Raw genomic sequence first — 19,467 nt, forward strand, 5'->3', positions numbered from 1 at the left:
AGAACTATAAAGAAATCTCATCCCATGCCACATCTAAAATGGCGGGGGGAAACTAAACAAATGGCATTTGAAGAATTACAGGCAAAAGTGTTTTCACATGATGAGGGCAATGATAAGGTTGCCAGCAGCAACAGGTTATACCTGATCCTCAGGACACCAGCTTCATTAGGATTCTATCAAATGCAGTAACATGAGCTTCTCACTGGTATTTTTAACTTGTGGCCTTCTAGAAGAAAAATACTTTTTTTAGGGTTTGGGTTTTTGGTTTTTTTTTTTTGTTTTTACTTTTTAAGGTAAAGGCATGTTCTTTTAAAAAGCTGTCTGCTCCAGGCCTACTCTTTAACACTTCTATACAAAATCCCTGTAGTCTCAACCTTTCTTTAAGTTTCACTTAACATCTGTTGAGCGTGAATATTTAAATCCATTGATTTTTAAATTGAATAAATAGTACTTTAAAATTGTCTTCATGTAGGTGGTACAAGCAACTGGAGGTCCAGAACTTGCTGGTACAGTACTCAGCCCCCTCCTAACAAAGGATACCATAGATTTTTTGCGTTTTACTGTGAATAGTGAGGAAGGGCAATTGTGGATGTCATTGGGTGATGCATGGACCAAAGCCAGGTAAGAAAATCTCTTTGCATATTTTAGAGATGATTTTTGACAATGTAATATCAGGTCACTAGAAATATCTCTGTACTCACCAGATTGTTCATGCTAAAGTAAACTCTGTGTAAGTAATGTAAATTTTGGCTTGCTTTGAGCCTGATCTAACTTCTTCAGAAGTCAGTGTCAAGGCTTTCTTTGATTTCAGTGGACATCAGGCCAACCTTTGAGGAGTTGGAAGGTGGTGTTTAGAAATGAAAACAGTTCCAAGTGTGGCTTTTTATTTTGCCTGTGATATCAAAAGGGCAAACTTAACTGCATAATCTTTCTAAATGGCCCTTTCCATTCCCTTTCCAATCTCCCCCTCCATTTCCATTGTCATTTGGTCATCATCCAGCTGGACTCAATTAACAGTCTATTTTAAGGGAAGTGCATTATTTAGTAACTAAATAATGACAACATTATTATAAAGAGAATTACAAATAGATTTCTACTTTGAACTTCCAAAATTATTTAAAGCAGCAGGCTTACAACATTATTGATGTCTCCAAAATGTCTTTTAAGGAAAAGGTTTTTATTTAAGCACTGGTGTTAATTTAACAATTGAATGATGTTAAGTGTATATGCATAAGGGAATCCACACTTTTAATGTAATGGATTCATCAGTGCCTGCAGTTAGAACATAGCAAATATTTTCCCTCTTCATACATTATGTTTTGGCTGTACACCCACACCCACAGTGTCTGGGATTCTTATAGGCTTTGAAGCCTAATAACAGGACATTTGAAAAAAATTAAAATCAATACAGTGTTTCTAAACCACGTGGTTCTTGGAGTTGGGTTACTTCAGATGATGATAATCTGCAGTGGCAGGAACATCTGTGACTAAATCATCCTAGCCAAGTGTCTGTCCACGCTGCTCTTGAAAATTTCCAGGGATGGAGATTCTGTAACTTCTCTAGGTAGCCTGTTCCAATGCTTGGCCACCCTCATGGCCAAGAAAGTTCTTCCTAATCTCCAAACAACCCTATCTATTTCAGTCTTTCCAAATAAGTCATGCTTCCTCAGCTTCTATTCATTTTTCTCATTCTCTGCTGGACTCTTTCCAATCTGTCCATATCCTTCTTGAAGTGTGGGGCCCAAAACTGGACACAATACTCCAGGTGCTGAATAGAGTGGAAGAATCACGTCCCTTTATTTGCCTGTGATACTTCTGTTAATACAACCCATCATGCTGTTGGCTTTTTGGAAACAAGAACACACTGTTGGCTCATATTCAGCTTATGACCCATGGTAACCTCCAGGTCCTTGTCTACTGTATTATAACCTAGCCAATCATTCTCCAGTCTGCGTTTGTGCATGCAGTTATTTTGTGCCAAGTGCAGGACTTTGCATTTTCCCTGTTGAATTTCATCTGATTGATTTTTTTGGCCCATTCTTCCAGTTTATCCCTGTAATTCTGGATCCTAGCCCTACCTTCAAGAGTGTCTGCAACTCCAACAAATTTGATGTCATCTGCAAATTTGATAGGTATGCACTCAGTCTAATTGTCTAAATCATTAATGAAGATGTTAAATATCGGACCGAGGACAGACCCCTAGGGAACCAATTGATAACTCCTGCCAACTAGACATTGAACTTGGATGTCTTGTTGAGCACAATGATCCAGTAATTTTTTGTATTCACCCTACTGTATTAATCTAACCTGCATTTCTTTAAAGTCAAGGGTTATTGCATCTACTGTCTCCCACCCACACACCTCCCTCCTCCCCGCATGTTCACACCCATTCGGAGAGCCTGAAACCTTATTGCAGAAGGAAATTGGGTTGATCAGGTTAGTTAGGCATGTCTTGCTCTTGGTAAATCCATGCTGTCTGTTCCTTATCACCTTGTTCTCCTCTAGGTGATGCCCACTGTGACATCCCCCTGCTGCTCTCGCCCTGACCTTTACCCAGACACTTTCAACAGGTCTACCGCCATCATTTTGTACTGTATCCTAGAATACATATGTATTTCCTTTTTATATATAGGGCAATACCACCCCTTTTCCCCCCTACCTGTCCTTCCTAAACAAGTTATTACTATTCATGACAGCACTCCAATCATGTGAACTATCCTACTATATCTCCATAATCCCAATTACATAATTCCTCTATTATACTAGGACCTCCAATTTTTTCTGTTTGCTTCCCATGTCTCTTATTAGAATAATAGAATCACAGAAAATGAGGGTGGGAAGGGACCTCAGGAGGTCAATTTAGTCCACCCCCTGCTCAAAGCAGGACCATCTTCAACTAGATTATTCCAGATGGGTCTTTCTCTAGTCGTGCCTAAAAACCTCCAAGGATTCCACCACCTCTCTAGGTAACAGTGCTTCACCACCCTCCTAGTGAGAGGTTTTTTCCAAATATCTAACTCAAACCTCCTTTGCTGCTCCTGGAGACCATTGCTCCTTGTTCTGTCATCTGCCACTACTGAGAACAGTCTAGCTCCATCATCTTCATAACAGCCTTCAGATGGTTAAAGGCTGCTATTAAATCCCCCTTTTTAGTATATGAACATTTCAGGCATGAAACTGATTGTCCTGTTTTCTCCCTGAGAACGCTGATAAGCCTTCCCCTATTGCCTCCCCTTATTGAGTTTTTTTTATCCATGAAATATATTAGGATTTGGTTCGGAAGTGTCATACATTTTGAATGTATTCATCCACCCACTCGGATCAAATCATAAACTAAGCCCCAACCTATGATGTGCTTTTAAATAAAAAAACATACTTGAATGTATTGTTTAAATCTGAAGTGCACAGAGGAAATGCTGAACAGCCATAGGCTTTTGTCATTTCAAAGATCCTTGTACTCCCTCTCATTCCTGAACTCAACCCTCATTAGGGTCAAAAATCTACAAGCCCATCCTTCCTTTGGCTCTTTTCCTGAGATTGATAATTGATAATCTTGTGATCCAGCAGAGGCATCTGATTTTGTGGACTCATATGGGGGGGGGTACCCTGTTGGAATTGAAGGCATGACCTAAAAATAAGAGGGATTTGTATTCTGTGTTGATTCCCCTGACCCATCCAATCCTCTCTGAAAAAATAATGGTTTATTCCAAAAAGTAGTATGCGTCAGTCATTTGGAAGGTTTGAACCCTTAAAGTAATGGTGTGACTAAGCTACATGTTCTCTTGTTTTCCTGCTGGTGAAATGGTTCTGTGCTGTGCAACTTAGCTATATTTTGTCACGAAACAACATGAAGATCATTAATAACTTAGGGATTACTGAGCTTGGTTATAACTTAACATCAACATGTTGGTGCCTGAGTAAATGCTGGCTGCTTCCTCGCTGGTTTGATAGCATTTGTCGCCTTGATTTGTTTTTAACAATGCCCACAATAAGTAATGTTAAAAGAAACTATAAAGTGTATTCTGAGGTCTATTTGTCCTTTGAGGAGGCAATAATTCATGCTGTAGGGCAATGTTTTATGTACAGTATATAGGCCCAGCAGACCATGAAAAACTTCTTCAGATACAGTGAGTTCAGATGATGAATACCAATGGATCTCTAAGGAATAACACAATACTTTTCAGAAATGCAGCCTGTGTTAGAAAATTCAGTTCAGCAAATTTAGTGATTACATTGACTCCTGTGAGGCTTTTTGTTCTTTTGTGTGACAAAAGCAATTCATCCTGTAGTCTAGCTTTCACCTTCATAGCTTTTAGCCCTTGTTACACCTTACGTTGTAAGCTGTGCGAATGTTGTTAGTGCTAGCCTGGAGTTTGGAGCAGTTGCACCCATAGTCTAGAAACCCTTTCTGTCCCCCATCTGCACAGCTGTGACTTGCCACTAGAGGTCTGGTGAGCAGGGACAGGACTAGGAGCTGTATGTGTAGCTGTGAGTTGCCACTACAGGGCTATGAGCAAGGACAGGCTTGTTCTATGGACGGGTATGTGAAAGATCCTAGGATACTGAAGGACTTCAGCTTGGGCAGCATATTTGTGAGGAGTGGCCATGCCTTAATGAAACAAGAGCTGGGTAGCATGGCTCTGAAATAATCCTGCCCTACAGTGGTGTAACTTTAAGCCACATAACAAGTCCTTAAAACCACTTTAAGTCATTAATATGCAGACAATCCAGGGCTCAAGAGCTCCAGGAGCTGCCCAAAATTACTGTGTAACAAAGCCCTTAGATAAATAGTCAGTGTTTCCAGCTTCCATGTCTACTTTTTAAACCACACTTTACAGCCTGCTGCTGCTCTGAAGCCTGTCCATGCTAACCCAGCAGAGAGAGGGGCTGGACTTCTAGGTGTTCTGGGGTAAATACTTATCATTATTCACCCCTGAATAATTATAACCCAGGTTTCTTTGTCACCCATCTTCTGCATTGCATGAGAAATATCTCTTTCTCTGAGCTGACTGGGCCAGGAGCATCTTCTTTATATTCCAGAAAGAAACACAACAATCCTCAGTAAATACTGTTTTCTGTAATGGTCTGGTTCTTGATACATGACTGCCTTTTTACAGAGTGGACTGGCCCAAAGACCATTTTATTCCACCTTATATTCCACGCTTCAGAAATGGTTGGGAGCCTCCTTTGCTGAGCTTTATGGGAGCTCCCAGGGAACAAGAACTGAATCAATTGGCTGAGTCTGTGGCAAATGTTGCAGAGCAGCAGCGCAAACAAGAAATGAAAAGACTGTCAACTGAGGTAAGGTTAATTGCTAACACATTTTGTAAGGTAGGGGATAAGGGTCCAAGAGTATAGCTTGGGACCACTAAAGGTAATGCTAGATTCTGCTGTCAGCCACACCAGTAAAAACTGGTTAGAACTCTATTGACATTATATGTGTTTCTCTAAGTACAAGTCTGGTTCATGCAAGAATAAAAAGAAAATAAAGGCACTCATTCTGCTCCCACTGAACTGAATTCATAGGGTGCAGGGTTTCCATAGACTAAAATTGGAGAGTTGATTGTGGTCCCTGGGGATCCAGTTTTATGCTCTGAGTACAACAGTATTCAAAGACCATATATTATTAGATTGCATACATGTGTATTCAGTAAAATCTAGATCAGTATTTTTTATGCCGTTTTGTAGAAGATTTTCTGAAATGCTTGGAGTTATATGGCTTGTGTGATAAAAGCAATTATAATAATTTATTTATTGTTTCTGAATTCAGCACACCCCTTTGTATCTCGAGCTGCTTTCACCATATTTCAAAGCAGACACACAATACAGTTCAATTCAATTCAGAGCAGAGGCACTGGAGGAACCTGCTTGTGAAAGACAGGCCTGCTTATTTGCCTATTAGAGTCATTCTGGTTGAGCTAACTCTCAACATTTATCTCCTTCAGACTCCTAAGAAACAGATGGTCTGGAAAAGATTATCAAATCTGAGCTCTGCTGGATGCAGGCTGGAAATATATTCCAGATTGCTGCACTTCAAGGGAAAATCCCCTATCCTCGTACTTTTACTGAGTCTGCACATGTGCTTGGGGGAGGAGTGGGGGGGGTGCCAGAACGTTAATTAAAGCAGTTCTCAGGAGCTGCTCTAATTAAAACACCAGCAGCATCTCGTGTATTCACTGTCCTATATTTCAAAATGGTGGTGGGGGCACTTTAACTAAAGCTTGTTTGACAAACTTTACTTAAAGCGCCCCTGCCACCACTTTTGAAATATACAGACACTGAATACAGAAGATACTGCAGCATGCTGAACCATTGTCATTAGAATGCTTCAGCAGCCTCGATTTAATCAAGTGTCTTCCAACACGTTCTAATCAGTGTATGGGAGCACGTGTAAAAGTACCCTTAGTATCTGAAATAGAGTTGATTGGGAGGTGTACATTATTTCCTGTGAGTGGTTTTGAAGAACACGATTTCTTTGCATAAAAAAGATAATAGGTTTTTAAACTGAAAAATAGAAAGTAAAAAAAAAATTTTTTTTCAATTTTTTTACTATATATATATTTTTAAAATCTATTATTTACATGGTAAAAACTTTCTGATTTAGTTCTGGTTTAAGCCAAGGAGGGACTGTCACCTGAATACCTCTGTTAATATTAGTTGTGACTGGGAGAAAGCTAACCATTGTATACAGTTCCTAACAGTATCATAGAGGCTAAGGATGAAAGAGACCTCAGGAGGTCATCTAGTCCACCCCCCTGCTCAGAGCAGGACCATCCCCAACTATCTCATTCCAGCTAAAGCTTTGTCTAGCCACATTTTGAAAACCCCCAAGGATGGAGCTTCCACCACGTCTCTGGGTAACCTTTGCTAGTGTTTTACTGCCCTCCTAGTGAGAAAATTCTTTCTAATATCTAACCTAACCTTCCCTTGCTGCAACTTGAAACTTGCTCCTTTTTCTGTCATCTACTACCACTGAGAACAGCCTAGCTCCATCCTCTTTCGAACGCTCCTTCAGGTAGTTGAAGGTTGCTATTAAATCTCCCCTTAGTCTTCTCTTCTCTAAATTAAATAAGCCCAGTTCCATCACTCTTTCCTCATAAATCATGTCCCCCAACCACCAAACCATTTTTGTTGCCCTCCACTAGACTCTTTCCAATTTGTCTACATCCTTTCTGTAGTGGGAGGCCCAAAACTGAACACAGTACTCCAGATGTGGCCTCACCAGTGCTGAACAGAGGGAAATAATCACTTCCCTTGACCTACTGGCAACACATCTACCAATGCAGCCCAGTATGCCATTAGTTTTCTTGGCAACAAGGGCACACTGCTGACTCATATTTAACTTATTGTTCCCTGTAACCCCCAAGGACTTTTCTGCAGAGCTGCTGTCAGTCCCCAGCCTGTACTGGTGCGTGGGATTGTTCTGTCCTAAGTGCAAGACTTTGCACTTGTCCTTGTTGAACTTCATGAGATTCCTTTTGGCCCTATCCTCCAATTTGTCTAAGTCACTCTAAATCCTAGCCCTACCCTCCAGCATATCTACTACTCCCCCCAGCTTGTTGTTGTCTGCAGACTTGCTGAGGGTGCGCTTTATGCCATCTTCCAGGTTGTTGATGAAGACATTGAACAAAACCAACCCCAGAATCAACCCCTGGTGCACTCCCCTTGAGGAGTGCCAACTAGATATTGAGCCATTGATTACTACTCTCTGAGCCCAATGCTCCAGCCAGTTTTCTATTCACCTTACAGTCCATTCATCCAGTCCATAATTCCTTAGCTTGCCTGTGAGAATGTTGATCAGGCATGACTTGCCCCTGGTGAATCCATCACCTTCTTCTCCTCCAACTGCTTATAAATGGATTCCTTGAGTATCTGCTCCAAGATTTTTCCAGGGACTGAGGTGAGGCTGACTGGTCTGTAGTTCCCTGGATCCTTTCTTCCCTTTCTTAAATATGGCCACTGTGTTTTCCCTTTTCCAGTCATCCAGTACCTCTCTTGATCCCCCTGAGTTTTCAAAGATGATGGCCAATGGCTCTGTAATCGCATCAGCCAACTCCCTCAGCACCCTCAGGTGCATTCCATCTGGCCTCGTGGACTTGTACATGTCCAGGTTTTCTAAGTAGTCTCTAACCTGTTCTTTCAGCACTGAGGGCTGCTTACCTTGTTCCCAAACTGAGCTGTAGGTTAAAATCAATCCTTATGCTTCACTTGTCACTGTTAGGCCATTTCTGCAGAAGCCAGAAGTATGTGCAGGGTGGGAAAAGTAAATACTGCTATATTAGAAATAGAGTGATGGTGATGTTTCCCCTGTTTACAAGTTAGCATATCCACAATTGTTTGAGCAAGACAGCGTCTACATAAAAAGATTTGGGGGAAGATTTTTAAAACCACAGCTAATGTAAAAGCACCCAGCTACCATCTGAACAACCTTCCTTCAACTACCTTCTTTTAACCATCTGTATTTGTAAGTTACTCCGGTGGTGCATGTTTTTATGCTGAGGAGGTTTGGGATCATACAGGGAAGGGTGGTCTCCATTCTGAAGTGTATCCAGCTCCCGGTTCTTGATTGAGGCCTGTCCAGCTAGGTTTGGAAAGCTGATGGAAAAGGATGTTTATGTTCACAGGGAGGGCAGAGAAATTAATAGAGATAATAGGAAGCAGTTTTCCTGTCCCTTGACATTTTCCACACTAGAATGAAACTAGCTGGAATGATTTTTTTGTAGAAAATAAAAATAGAGCCATTGTGGAATAGGCAATAGCTTAGTCATTGGGGCAATCATCTGAAATGGGGGAGACTCAGGGAAAGGAGACATCTTTAAGGTGAGGTATCCTGAATGAAGAATTCCCAAGAAAATATCTTCATTTGTTCATCTTTATCCTGAAAGTGAGGTATCCTGAATGAAGACAGTATCCTGAATGAAGAAATTATCCTTCATGTTGTATATTACTTGACTTTTTGTTCCAATACCCAACAAGGCATCAAAGGGCAAATATACTGACAAAGAAAGTTATTTAATGTGTTTTTTTTCCCTTGGTCATTGAGTTAAATTGCATGGGATACTGTCATTTGAAATCTAGTATTTAAAGAAACAAAAACCTAGTTTAAGTCCTATTGCAGTCTGTCTGCCTCACAATTTTTTGTGCGTTTTTAAATGACATTTTTATTTTCTCCTCTTGGAGATTGTGAATAAAATTTTTATCATCATTTTAGGCATTATTTGTAGTTACAGTAAGTGTGTGTGTGTGTATTTTTTTTTTTCTGGTAGAAGTGACTTTTGTGTTGCAATGATTGATTTTTAAGTCCCTTTTTAATATTATGCCATTTTGATTGTTAATTGTGTGGCTAATTACCAAGAAAAACTAACCAAAGAGTGTGCACCTCTGAAACTCAGCACTCCTAGGTTCTATTCCTAATTCTGCCACTGATTTTTCTAAATGTCTTGGGAAAGTCATTTAAATTAACTCTGTTTTGGCTTCCTCACTGGGACCATAGCTACAATGACACCTATCTCAGAGGGGCTGTGAACTTTGATATTTTTGTCACGTGCTTTAAGTCCTTCAATGTAAGCTGCTGTGTGAATGCAAAATGCTAATTGTCTACATGAAAATTATGACAATATAGAAGGTGATACCTGAATGTTGGCCTAATTACCAATTAGTTAGCATGCAAATGGGTTATACATGATAATAGCTAAAGAGAAAATCAGATGGGGGTTGACAGGAAAATACTTTTTTTTTTTTTTTGGTAAGTCCTTCACATTCTCCTTAATTCAATGCATTCAGTTTCTTTGTGTTGTATCATTTTCACCTAAGAGAAATTAGTAACGAGATTTTGCCTAAGCTCTCCTTTTTTGTACATGAACATTTGCTGACACCATGATCTAGAAACAGTCAGGTACCAGCACAGTAAAGCCCAGACCTCTTCCCCTTTGGATTCCATCTTCCCGCAGGGCATCCTTTTCAGAAAAAAATATGACCCAGCATGAAATAATGATATGCCTGTTGCTACCATGGTTACAGTTCCTAACCCCCACAAGAAGGGATTGATCTGATGTCTAGTGGAGGGCATCACAGATACTAATTCAAGAAAAAAATTCTCACCCCTGAGTTTTAAGATGGTTGCATGCAGGGGCTGCACGTGCAGTCTGTTCAGCAATAATTATATCAAACTATAATGGAAATGGGGGATGGGGAGGAGAAACCACTGACTGAAGCTCAAGAGAGCTGATGCAATACGAATATATTTCTGCGTAAAGGACAGTGAATTACTGTTTCCAGGTTATCTGCTGCTTATATGCTTTAAGGTCTAGGGTGCTCAATGCCATGTTAGGAGGTTTTAAGAGCATTGTTTTTTTAGCACCTTATATATGCTATATAATTGGTTTCTGATTTGCCTTGACGACCCTTTCTGCCCTCAAGATAAGAAGGTATCATTTAATGTGTCTGCACACTCTCTCCTGGGGCTGCCACAAACAAATCAGCTCCTGCTCTGCTCTCTCCAAACTCAAGATGTTTGAGGTGTGCCCCCCACCCCCTGAACTGCTGCTTTCCTGCTTTTCAGAGACAGATGCTGAAGGGAGGCTGGAAGCTTCCCAGTGCTTCCTCAGTGCCTTATTTCTGGGGTTAATGTGCAGAGCAGAAGCAACTGGACGGGACTTTATTTGTCAGCAGAAACATCACAAGTGGATAGACACAGAGTCAGCGTAGACATACCTGTTACTTTTGTGTCACAGTTGAGGAAGGCTTAGGCATAGGTTAGGTAAGTGATTTCCCCTAGGTTACAGACCAAATAAAAATTAGAACAGCACTTACGTTTTTGGTAGCTTCTGGCCCACAAGTTGCTAGACTCTACCAGTCCTTCAATATCATATGGCACTGCTTTATGTTCTGCTGATAGTGGGAGGAAAGGAGGCCTAGGATGAGTAGCTTTTAACAGTTTGCATGTAATAATTCCTGGTAACACACCTATTATTATGATATATGAGTTCCCAATAAATTGTATTTTACTAGGCACATCTCCTCTTCTATCCTTGTGCTTACTGAATATTACCTTAGCCCTTCCCTCCCCTGATTCTGGCACTACTCAGTGTCAAAGTGGGAGAATGGGGGAAATGAGGCTCTCAGAATAATATTTACACTTTCAAAGTAAGGGATTGATGTTCCTGAGTATCCAAATACACAGAATTTGCATTAGATAATTGTAATTGTAGGTGATCTGATTTAGAGTGTCCACATCCAGAAGAAAACCTTAAAACATTTTCCCTACTGAAGCTTTTTAAAGGTATTTGGTCACTGTTGATTATAAAAGTCTGTTGCTACAGAGACATTTGAAGCAATGGCATGAACCTTGATCTAGTGAATTACTGAATTGTCTTACTAAAAAGTACCAGCTTCCATATTGATATGGCAGGATGAGTAAGGATCGAATTTCTTTATCCTTATTCTTCTCAGCTTTGTTCATGATTTAAAATGCACGGGCAATTAATGTTTTGTATCAAAACAACAAACACCTGAGGGCCCTCCCTGTGTGTAATGCTGGTGAGGACCCTATGTGTGTCAGAAGATGTTGTCATAAATTAAATACCTACTGTTATCTGTGTAACATTTATCCTGTTTTTTGTTTCTTTGTTTTGTTTTCCAGCATCCCAGTGTGCCAGACTATCCTCCATCTGATGGGTATGCATTCAGTAACACAGTTTACAAAAGAGGGCCTCTGCTGGACCAGGGGGCAGCTGTGGCTGCCTTTAAGCAAACTGTTAGCCGACATGTAGATAGGTAACACTGAATGGACATTATGTTTAGAGCTGTGGATAACTGTCCCAACTTAATTGCTTTTGAGGTGCAGGTGGCGTTGTTTACTCTTACTTCTAAGTTCACAGTACTTAATCATTTCCACAAGGAGACAATCCTTCTTGTATTTGCTTTTGCTTTTGTTTAGTGCATCTCTCTCTCTCAAAGCTCCTTCAGCTTACTCTCTGTGCTCATGAGAAGTTCTCATAAGTGAGTGCTTCTGTAAAAAAACAAAAACAAAAAAAAAACCCCAAACAATTAAGTAAATTAAGTATATACAATGTTGAGAGCACAGAATTTCTTACTTGGATTCAAAGTACATTTTTTTACTATTACATTTTGTTTGAACAGTCTAGCTCCATCCTCTTTTTGAATCCCCTTTCAGGTAGTTGAAGGCTGCTATTATATTTTTGTTTTGTTTCCGAAATTAAAATGTTATTTATTCTTTTGAAAATACAAAAAATTACAAGCCTATTTTATATTCCTTTGTCATTCTTTTAAATGTTTGTTTGGGACTTTTTGTCTAGTTTTTCAGTTTATTTCCTTTGCCTTTTTGGTTTTGATTTTTTTCCTCTAATCACAGCACTGATGTTTCAGAATAACAATCAGTCACGGCTGTTCCCTGTTCCTCATGTCAGATTGCACATACTGATCTGAAATTGTTACAAGCAGTTATTCCACACAGTGTAAAAAGGGCTTTTTGCCCACACTGTTCCCATCCCCTTTGCTTTGTCCCAGACCGCAGTCGATTGAGACGAATCAGTACCTTGAGATCAATCAGGCTCTCTGATTAGGCCTTGCACTTCTCCATGAGAACAGGCTAAATTGTGAATGTAAATCAATACAGCTATATTATTATAACTACCCAATGTGAAAAATCTTATTCCAGCTTAGATGTGTTTAGTTTGTTTTTTAAGAAGGTATTTAGACTGAGTTTCTAGCACAAAAGTAAGATTGCTCATTTGTGTGGGATTACACTAGTATAACTATATCAATATAATTGGTAAAACTTTGGCATATAGATGAAGCCTCACAAATGAACAAATATCCTATTTTAAAAGTGAGGTAGAGGAGCTTATTACTTATGAACATCCAATCCATTGTAATTGTTTCATCTCTCCTATCTCACAGAAAGGAACTAAAATGGCTTGATGTTATCCCTTAACGAAATGTAGTAAATTATTGCAATTTAGCATTCACTTACAGGATAGAAAAGACAGACGAAATGTTTAGAGTGGATTCAGCTGAATCTCAATAAGTCCCTTGTGCCCCTCCTCCCACCCCTCTACCCCCATCCTCTATATCTTCTACTATAGTATAACGCTTCATCCATTTATAACACATATGTCAAAAAGAGCTTTTTCCAATGTGCTCTGGAGCATATTCCATGTGCTGTACCAAGTGAAAACTTTCTCCCTTTCCTGAACCTTGTCTTTATTAATGCAGAAATAACAATGGCATTCATATCAAGTCTTTCACCCAAACTTGGATACTTCTAAGGTTCTTATCTAAGGACTGCTCTGCACATAGCCTCAGTGTCACTCTTAGCTCTGTATCTGCACCGAGTCATGGAAACTTTCTTTGCACATCCTGAGTTAGATCAACTGAGAGAGGAGTATTTCAGTCTAATACTGCCACCTTTATTAAAGGTGTTTCCAGCAGTGTATCCAAGATAACAAATGCATTTTTTCTGGCTGGTCTGGCTTTTTCAATGATGTCACCAGTAGTTAATGGAAAGTTCATCCCTAGGGCAGCATATTCTTATAACTAATAAAATCATCTCTATTCAACAACATGTGCCAAGACATTGTGAAGAGATTGGAGAGAGAAGTATAGGGAGAAGATTTTGGGGGATAAAACCTGAGGTTTCCCATTTCAGGAACAGCTTGTTTTAACTCACAGTTTACTGGTAGAAGCTAAGCTTGTAACTAATGAACATCCCTAAGTTGTTTGGGTTTTTTTGTAATGGGAAATGAGTTAAATCTGGTTATTGGACCATGCTGCTGCTAGCAGAGCTTCTAGGGAACATGAGGATTGCAAGTAGATCAGGGAAACTAACCAGAGAGAAAAGAAAGCTTAAAATAACAGAACTATGCACTATCGTGCAAGAGTATGCAGTTATAAGTCTTTACTCGTTGGGTGGAAGATCCCTTGGCATTTGATCCCCATGAAGGCACACACCTGGGAAGCACAGCTCTTACTGCTATCCTGAATCACTCTAAATTGTGTGGTAGTTAGAGACATGTATTGTGCACTTGACTTTTGTGCAGGCAGCCATACAGTAACATCACTGAAAGCCACACAACCAAGTACAATATATCTCATGGTAATATGGGTTGAAGATGGGTGTTTGTGAAGAACGTATACGCACAAGTAACATGTGGGTGAGGAGTGCATTGAGCTGTCATTTTGCACTGGCTTATCTGTGGTAGGAATGCTACCACTGGTTTCAGTCAGAGAAATCGTAGAAAATAAGGGCTGAAAACGACTTTGAAAGATCATTGAGTCCAATCCCCCCTTGCTCTGGGCAGGAATACTGCTGAGATCAAATGATCCCAGCAAGGTGTGTATCCAGTTTCCTCTTGAAGACTTCCAAGTTTGGGGAGTGCACCACCTCTCTGGGAAGTCTCTATTCCAGATTCTGTTCACTCATAGAGGGCAGGACCCACTGGAAGGACCCTCCTGGGGAAGCATCCCAGGGTCACGGCACCAAAAAGTGTCACGTGCCTAAACCAAGAACCTTCTCCTGCAAGATGAGAAATTTAAACGAAACATTTAAAAGCTTTTGGAATTCCACTCTGAAACTACTTGGCGCAGATGAAGATGGTGAGGGTAACTGGAGAGTTTAGAAACTGCAGTTAGGTAATATTGTGATTGATCAGTAGCTTCTCTCACTTCATAATGACTACATTTTAAAGTTCTAACATTCATACTGTTTTCTTTTTCTTTGCTTAAGTGTGCTAACCATTTTCACTGCTTTCCCCACCCCCCCTCCGAGACTATGGTTACTTGTAATATCTAAATACAACTTTCCTTTGTTCTGCTCTTCAAGTAAAGTGAGACAGTTCTCCACAGCCAAGAATTAGCTAGGTAACTACTGGAGCACTCCTGGCATGCTTGGAATCAGTAGTTACAATCCATGTACACCAATAAACAAATGCATTCATATTTCTGTGATGTGATGTTATGTCCAGCATTTCAAAGTCATTGTTTGGTTACTATTTTCATTGTTCATTGGTCCTCAACCTCTTCTACATGGTGGTTTTGATGTGTCTATCATTTGCTTTTAGGTAGATAATGCTTTTCTTTCTTTCAGAAGCTCATTTGGGCTTCTGTAAGAACATAGTAGCCCTATATCCAAAGGGAATCTAAACAGATCTTTCCTTACAGAAAAGAAGAGCTGCACTTAGTATTCTTTATCTCACCATGTTTTATATTAACCTTGTTTTTGAATTACCAAAATAACTTTTCATTCTCATTTAAGTTAGTGGTTGGATTACTAGGGCATATAATGCTTTGTAACTAATTATGTATACTTATCTATGGTAGATAAGTAAAACTTGTTTGATTTTTTTTTTTTTTTTTTTTTTTTTTTTAAAACACTGAAAATTATTCAATGAGTGATTTCAGTGAATTGATGCACCCTATAAGCAGCTCAAGGTTATTTTGAACACACAAGAGACTTTATGAATCATTAAAAACCTGATCCCAATACAGAGACGCATTGGATAACTGAATGCACCCAAAGTGGCAGTGACGCACTGTATTTTTAACACCCTTCTCCAGGCCCAGGCCCAGGGCTGGTGTCCCAGTCTCCTCTACTTTGTTATGCTACTGTCCTAATATATCAGTGTATTTTATTACTCAAGATTTGTTAAATCTATAATAGTTCTCTACAGGAATACCAAAATAAATTTGATGTATATATTGGTTTACAGAAAAATAATAGTATCCACTAATTATTACAGTGTGTACTGCAAATTATAAGCTAATATACTTTTTTCCCCTCTTGAGGTCCATGTTAAAGAATGCCTTTTGGTTATGGATGGGCATTATACTTGTAGTGTTAAATATACCCTTGTAACACTAGAAAAAATGAGCATACAGCTGTTCAGGCTGTTTGTAGTACTACAAGGATGCTGAAAGTGGTACTAAATGGTAGTGCTTTCTGAGAGGAACTTCTCTGTTCATAGCATTATGCATAATGCCTGTATAGTTACACCTAGTGATCCAGAACCTCCTGAATCCCACAATCTTCTACTGTTCTCTCCTGCCAGGGAGGGAGGGGGAGTGACTGGCTCTTTGATGGCCTAGTCAGTGGTGAGCTGTGAGATCCTCCTGCTGTGCCATAGTTAGGACAGCCAGCAGAGCTTGAGCTTGGCCACCCACAGTGGCTGTGTTCTTGCCTGGTTCCACCACTTGGCTGGCCACAGGGTTTCTGGGTCTGATTGGTGGAGTCAGGGAGGGGAGACTCTGTCAGTAGTTCATTAACAGCTTGCCCTCTTCCTTGGCAGGGAAAAGGCAGCCTGCCAGCGATTCTCAAAGGGACAGGTAGGGCACTTTTGTCACAATTGGCCCCCTGAAAGCACAGTTGCAGAGTGCTTTAAAAGTGGCCAATTGTTCAACAAATTAATACTCACCTAACAAGGGATCAGATGATGGTACTCCAAAGTGGAGCACCTTAGGGAACATGTATTCCCTAGGGTCAGTCTGCTAGTGTGATCAGGGTTCAGCTGATGAAACCCAGCCCCTGGTGGTGTCTTCAGGAAGGGAGGGGATGGAGCTTCTGGCTGGGTTTGCTGAGCTGAAGTGGGGGGCGGGTGGATTGAACCCCCCCCCAACCTCACAACACCATCCCCCGGCTCCCTTGTTAACAGCTGACATTATGGTGTAGTAAAAAGGTCAACTGCCACCTACACAAAGACATTCTTGGCTTTGTGGAATATTTGACATTTTTGTTTGCTATCAAATAATAAGCGGACAATTGACTTTTTTTGACCAGTCAGTTGATTGGCTTGCCAGCCGTACTTTGTAGCACTACATATGAACACCTGTCCTTCCCCTTTGTCTTTTGATGGCTCTGTAATGCTGTAATATTCTGCATTGACAAATATTTTGCTAGTGAAGTGTCCAGGAATAGATTTAAGGATACAAGTTAATGATATGTTCGAATTTATTGATAATCTTTCTTGGAAGTCTATCTGAACAACAGTTTGTCATATTTGCTTTATAGAAATTATGAAGCACACAGCAAAGTGCAACACAAGAAATATGCCAAATGCAAATATGATTTTGTGGCAAGAAACAACAGTGAGCTTTCAGTCTTGAAGGATGATATCTTAGAGGTAATGTATTAAACAAAAATGGGAAATATCAGACATGTCTCGGAATGGATAGTGTCCTCTCTGGGCTTTGTAGGGGCTTGGGATAATAACTGGTCCAAATTTCTTTATACCAGCAAATTTCTTAAGCTTAAATATGGAAGTTTAAGTTCTGTTTTTAGAGATTTTACAGAGATTAGGTTGACTGGTCATTAATAATTTGATGGGATCACATAGCGTCCTTCAACACCAGTTTGTAATTAGTAGGTATACAACAAAAGTGCTTAAGACCCTGTCAGTCTCTGTACTGTACCCACAACCAGTGAAAGAGCCCCTGTGCTGAAGAATTTGGAGTCTCTAAAAAGACGAGATGGATGAAGGATGGGTTGGGACAATGTAAAGATGCGGGGTCCTTACCAGAGTTTGAACTTGAGCCTCTTGACTACCCACCCAGTTCTCTCTTCAGCAGGCAATGTGGTCTTCCTAACTGTTGTACCTTCAGAAATTGTCATGATTTTTTCTTAGTTTGTCTTTTGGCCATCAGATAGCATTCATATATGCAGTTTCAGTTTTAGTCCATATGTGTGAGGTGTCCCCAGCAAATGTGGAATAACCTGTTTAAACACATCTGTAAAACCATGAGACTCCTATTTTCCATCCCTCTCAGATCTTGTCCACTACTGAGAAACAAAAAGAGGTGGTAGGTGCTTACGTATTATTTTAAGTGTTATACATATACATACACAGACAAGCCCTTAACTGAAAGCTCTAAACAGTACTTCACATAACAATTAATTATGATGATGATGGAGATGTGCTGCAGTAGTCCCTTAGAGACATTAGTAAAAGGTCTGGCTGGGCACTATAATCAATTACAGTGTTTCTAAAGCATTTAGCTATTGACTGACTGCATTGGAAGCACTGAATTTCTATACTCGGAGGGGCCTTTTCTGTTGCCTCGGGGGGGGATTAAAATAATTCTTTTATATGAATTGAGCATGGAGGGATGATATAGTTAAGCATAGCTTAAGAGGCGACCTAGCACAAGTTCCCCAACTGGCCATGAATAATCCCAGCTCTCCATATTCTGTAAATAAAATCACTACAGAGCCAAATAAAATTAACAAGGTAAGGGAAAAGTCTTCAATATGGGTCAGAAGGACACCATACATGAGGAGTATGTGGAAGAAAGCAGCAGATATTCTTAAAAGTATACTTCCCCCTCAGTTTTAATTGTAGAATATCTTTTAATAGCCTGTTTCGCTATACAGTTACTAAGCAAGTACATGCACTACTTAACAAGGGATATTTAATGACAGCCAGCAGCTTCTTTCCATTTACCGATCCTACTAATTGGAGGAAAAATAAGCTGATATTTGTTTAATAGGTTTTACTATGCATGTTGAGGTCTCTGTAGACTGGACCATGCTTGTAATGGCAATAAAATGTTTGTGCCTTCAGTCCAGTAAGTATAATCAGTCAAATTAAAAATTATATAGAGAGCACTTAAGATGGGAAGGGAGTGAAGGAGCTAAACTGAACTGAAAGTTGGTAGATGGGAACCTGGGGATGATGGGGCATTGCTGCAACCTGTACAATACAAGCCAAAAAATAAGCACAAGATACATGCATCCAGTCAGGGCGGCTAGGATCTAGAACCAACTTCCAAGGGAAGTGGTGCTTGTTCCTACCCTGGAGGTCTTCAAAAAGAGGTTGAACAATCACCTAGCAGGGGTTGTTTGACGCCAGCACTCTTCGTGCCCAGGGCAGGGGGTCGGACTTGGTGATCTGCTCCAGATCCCTTTCGACCCTACCAACTATGAAACTATGCATCATTCAGCATTTTAATTGAATTAATTAAATGATTGCAGATCCTGGATGACAGAAAACAGTGGTGGAAAGTTCAAAATAAAAGTGGTGCTTCAGGGTTCGTGCCAAACAATATCTTGGACCTATTGAGATCTCAGGAACCTGGTTTGGGACGTTCTGAACCTGCATATACTCACACTATACAGGTATTTGTCATTGTTCAGACTTAATTTGTATTTTTAATGCTGGAGGAAGAAAGAATGATTCAGGGATACAACTTCAAAAGATTTGTTTTGAACGAGTTGAATTTAGTTTCTGTGTTGCTGAGTCTGAAATAACAATGAAAACTGCAGAATTGATCATGTTACAATCTTTTCTCTGAGGGTTCTGTTCTGCTTGTTACTTGATAGACTTGGGATGACTGTGGTCTAATATAAGCTGTGGATTTATTTTAATCATAAATACCCATCATGTATTGATAGCTGTTGATGCCAAAGAAGGAGTTTGAATTATTTAAGGTATGGTTGATTTAATTTCTTCTAGGATA

At 39.9% G+C, this 19,467-nt stretch overlaps 1 protein-coding gene across 2 annotated transcripts in view; it reads left to right on the forward strand.

Annotated features, from left to right (window-relative positions):
- EPS8 (epidermal growth factor receptor pathway substrate 8) overlaps positions 1 to 19,467 on the forward strand; it is an 84,469-nt gene that overhangs the window by 46,431 nt on the left and 18,571 nt on the right. The window contains exons 13-17 of one of the 2 annotated variants that reach the window (XM_019544498.1): positions 473 to 621; positions 5,118 to 5,301; positions 11,642 to 11,775; positions 17,024 to 17,135; positions 18,983 to 19,126. In XM_019544498.1, coding sequence (XP_019400043.1) covers positions 473 to 621; positions 5,118 to 5,301; positions 11,642 to 11,775; positions 17,024 to 17,135; positions 18,983 to 19,126 — 723 coding nt within the window. The remainder of the gene's footprint in view (positions 1 to 472; positions 622 to 5,117; positions 5,302 to 11,641; positions 11,776 to 17,023; positions 17,136 to 18,982; positions 19,127 to 19,467) is intronic. The other variant, XM_019544499.1, reaches the window with a different exon arrangement.

Source organism: Crocodylus porosus, unplaced genomic scaffold (assembly GCF_001723895.1).
Source record: "Crocodylus porosus isolate Cpor-Errol unplaced genomic scaffold, CroPor_comp1, whole genome shotgun sequence".
NCBI lineage: Eukaryota > Metazoa > Chordata > Crocodylia > Crocodylidae > Crocodylus > Crocodylus porosus.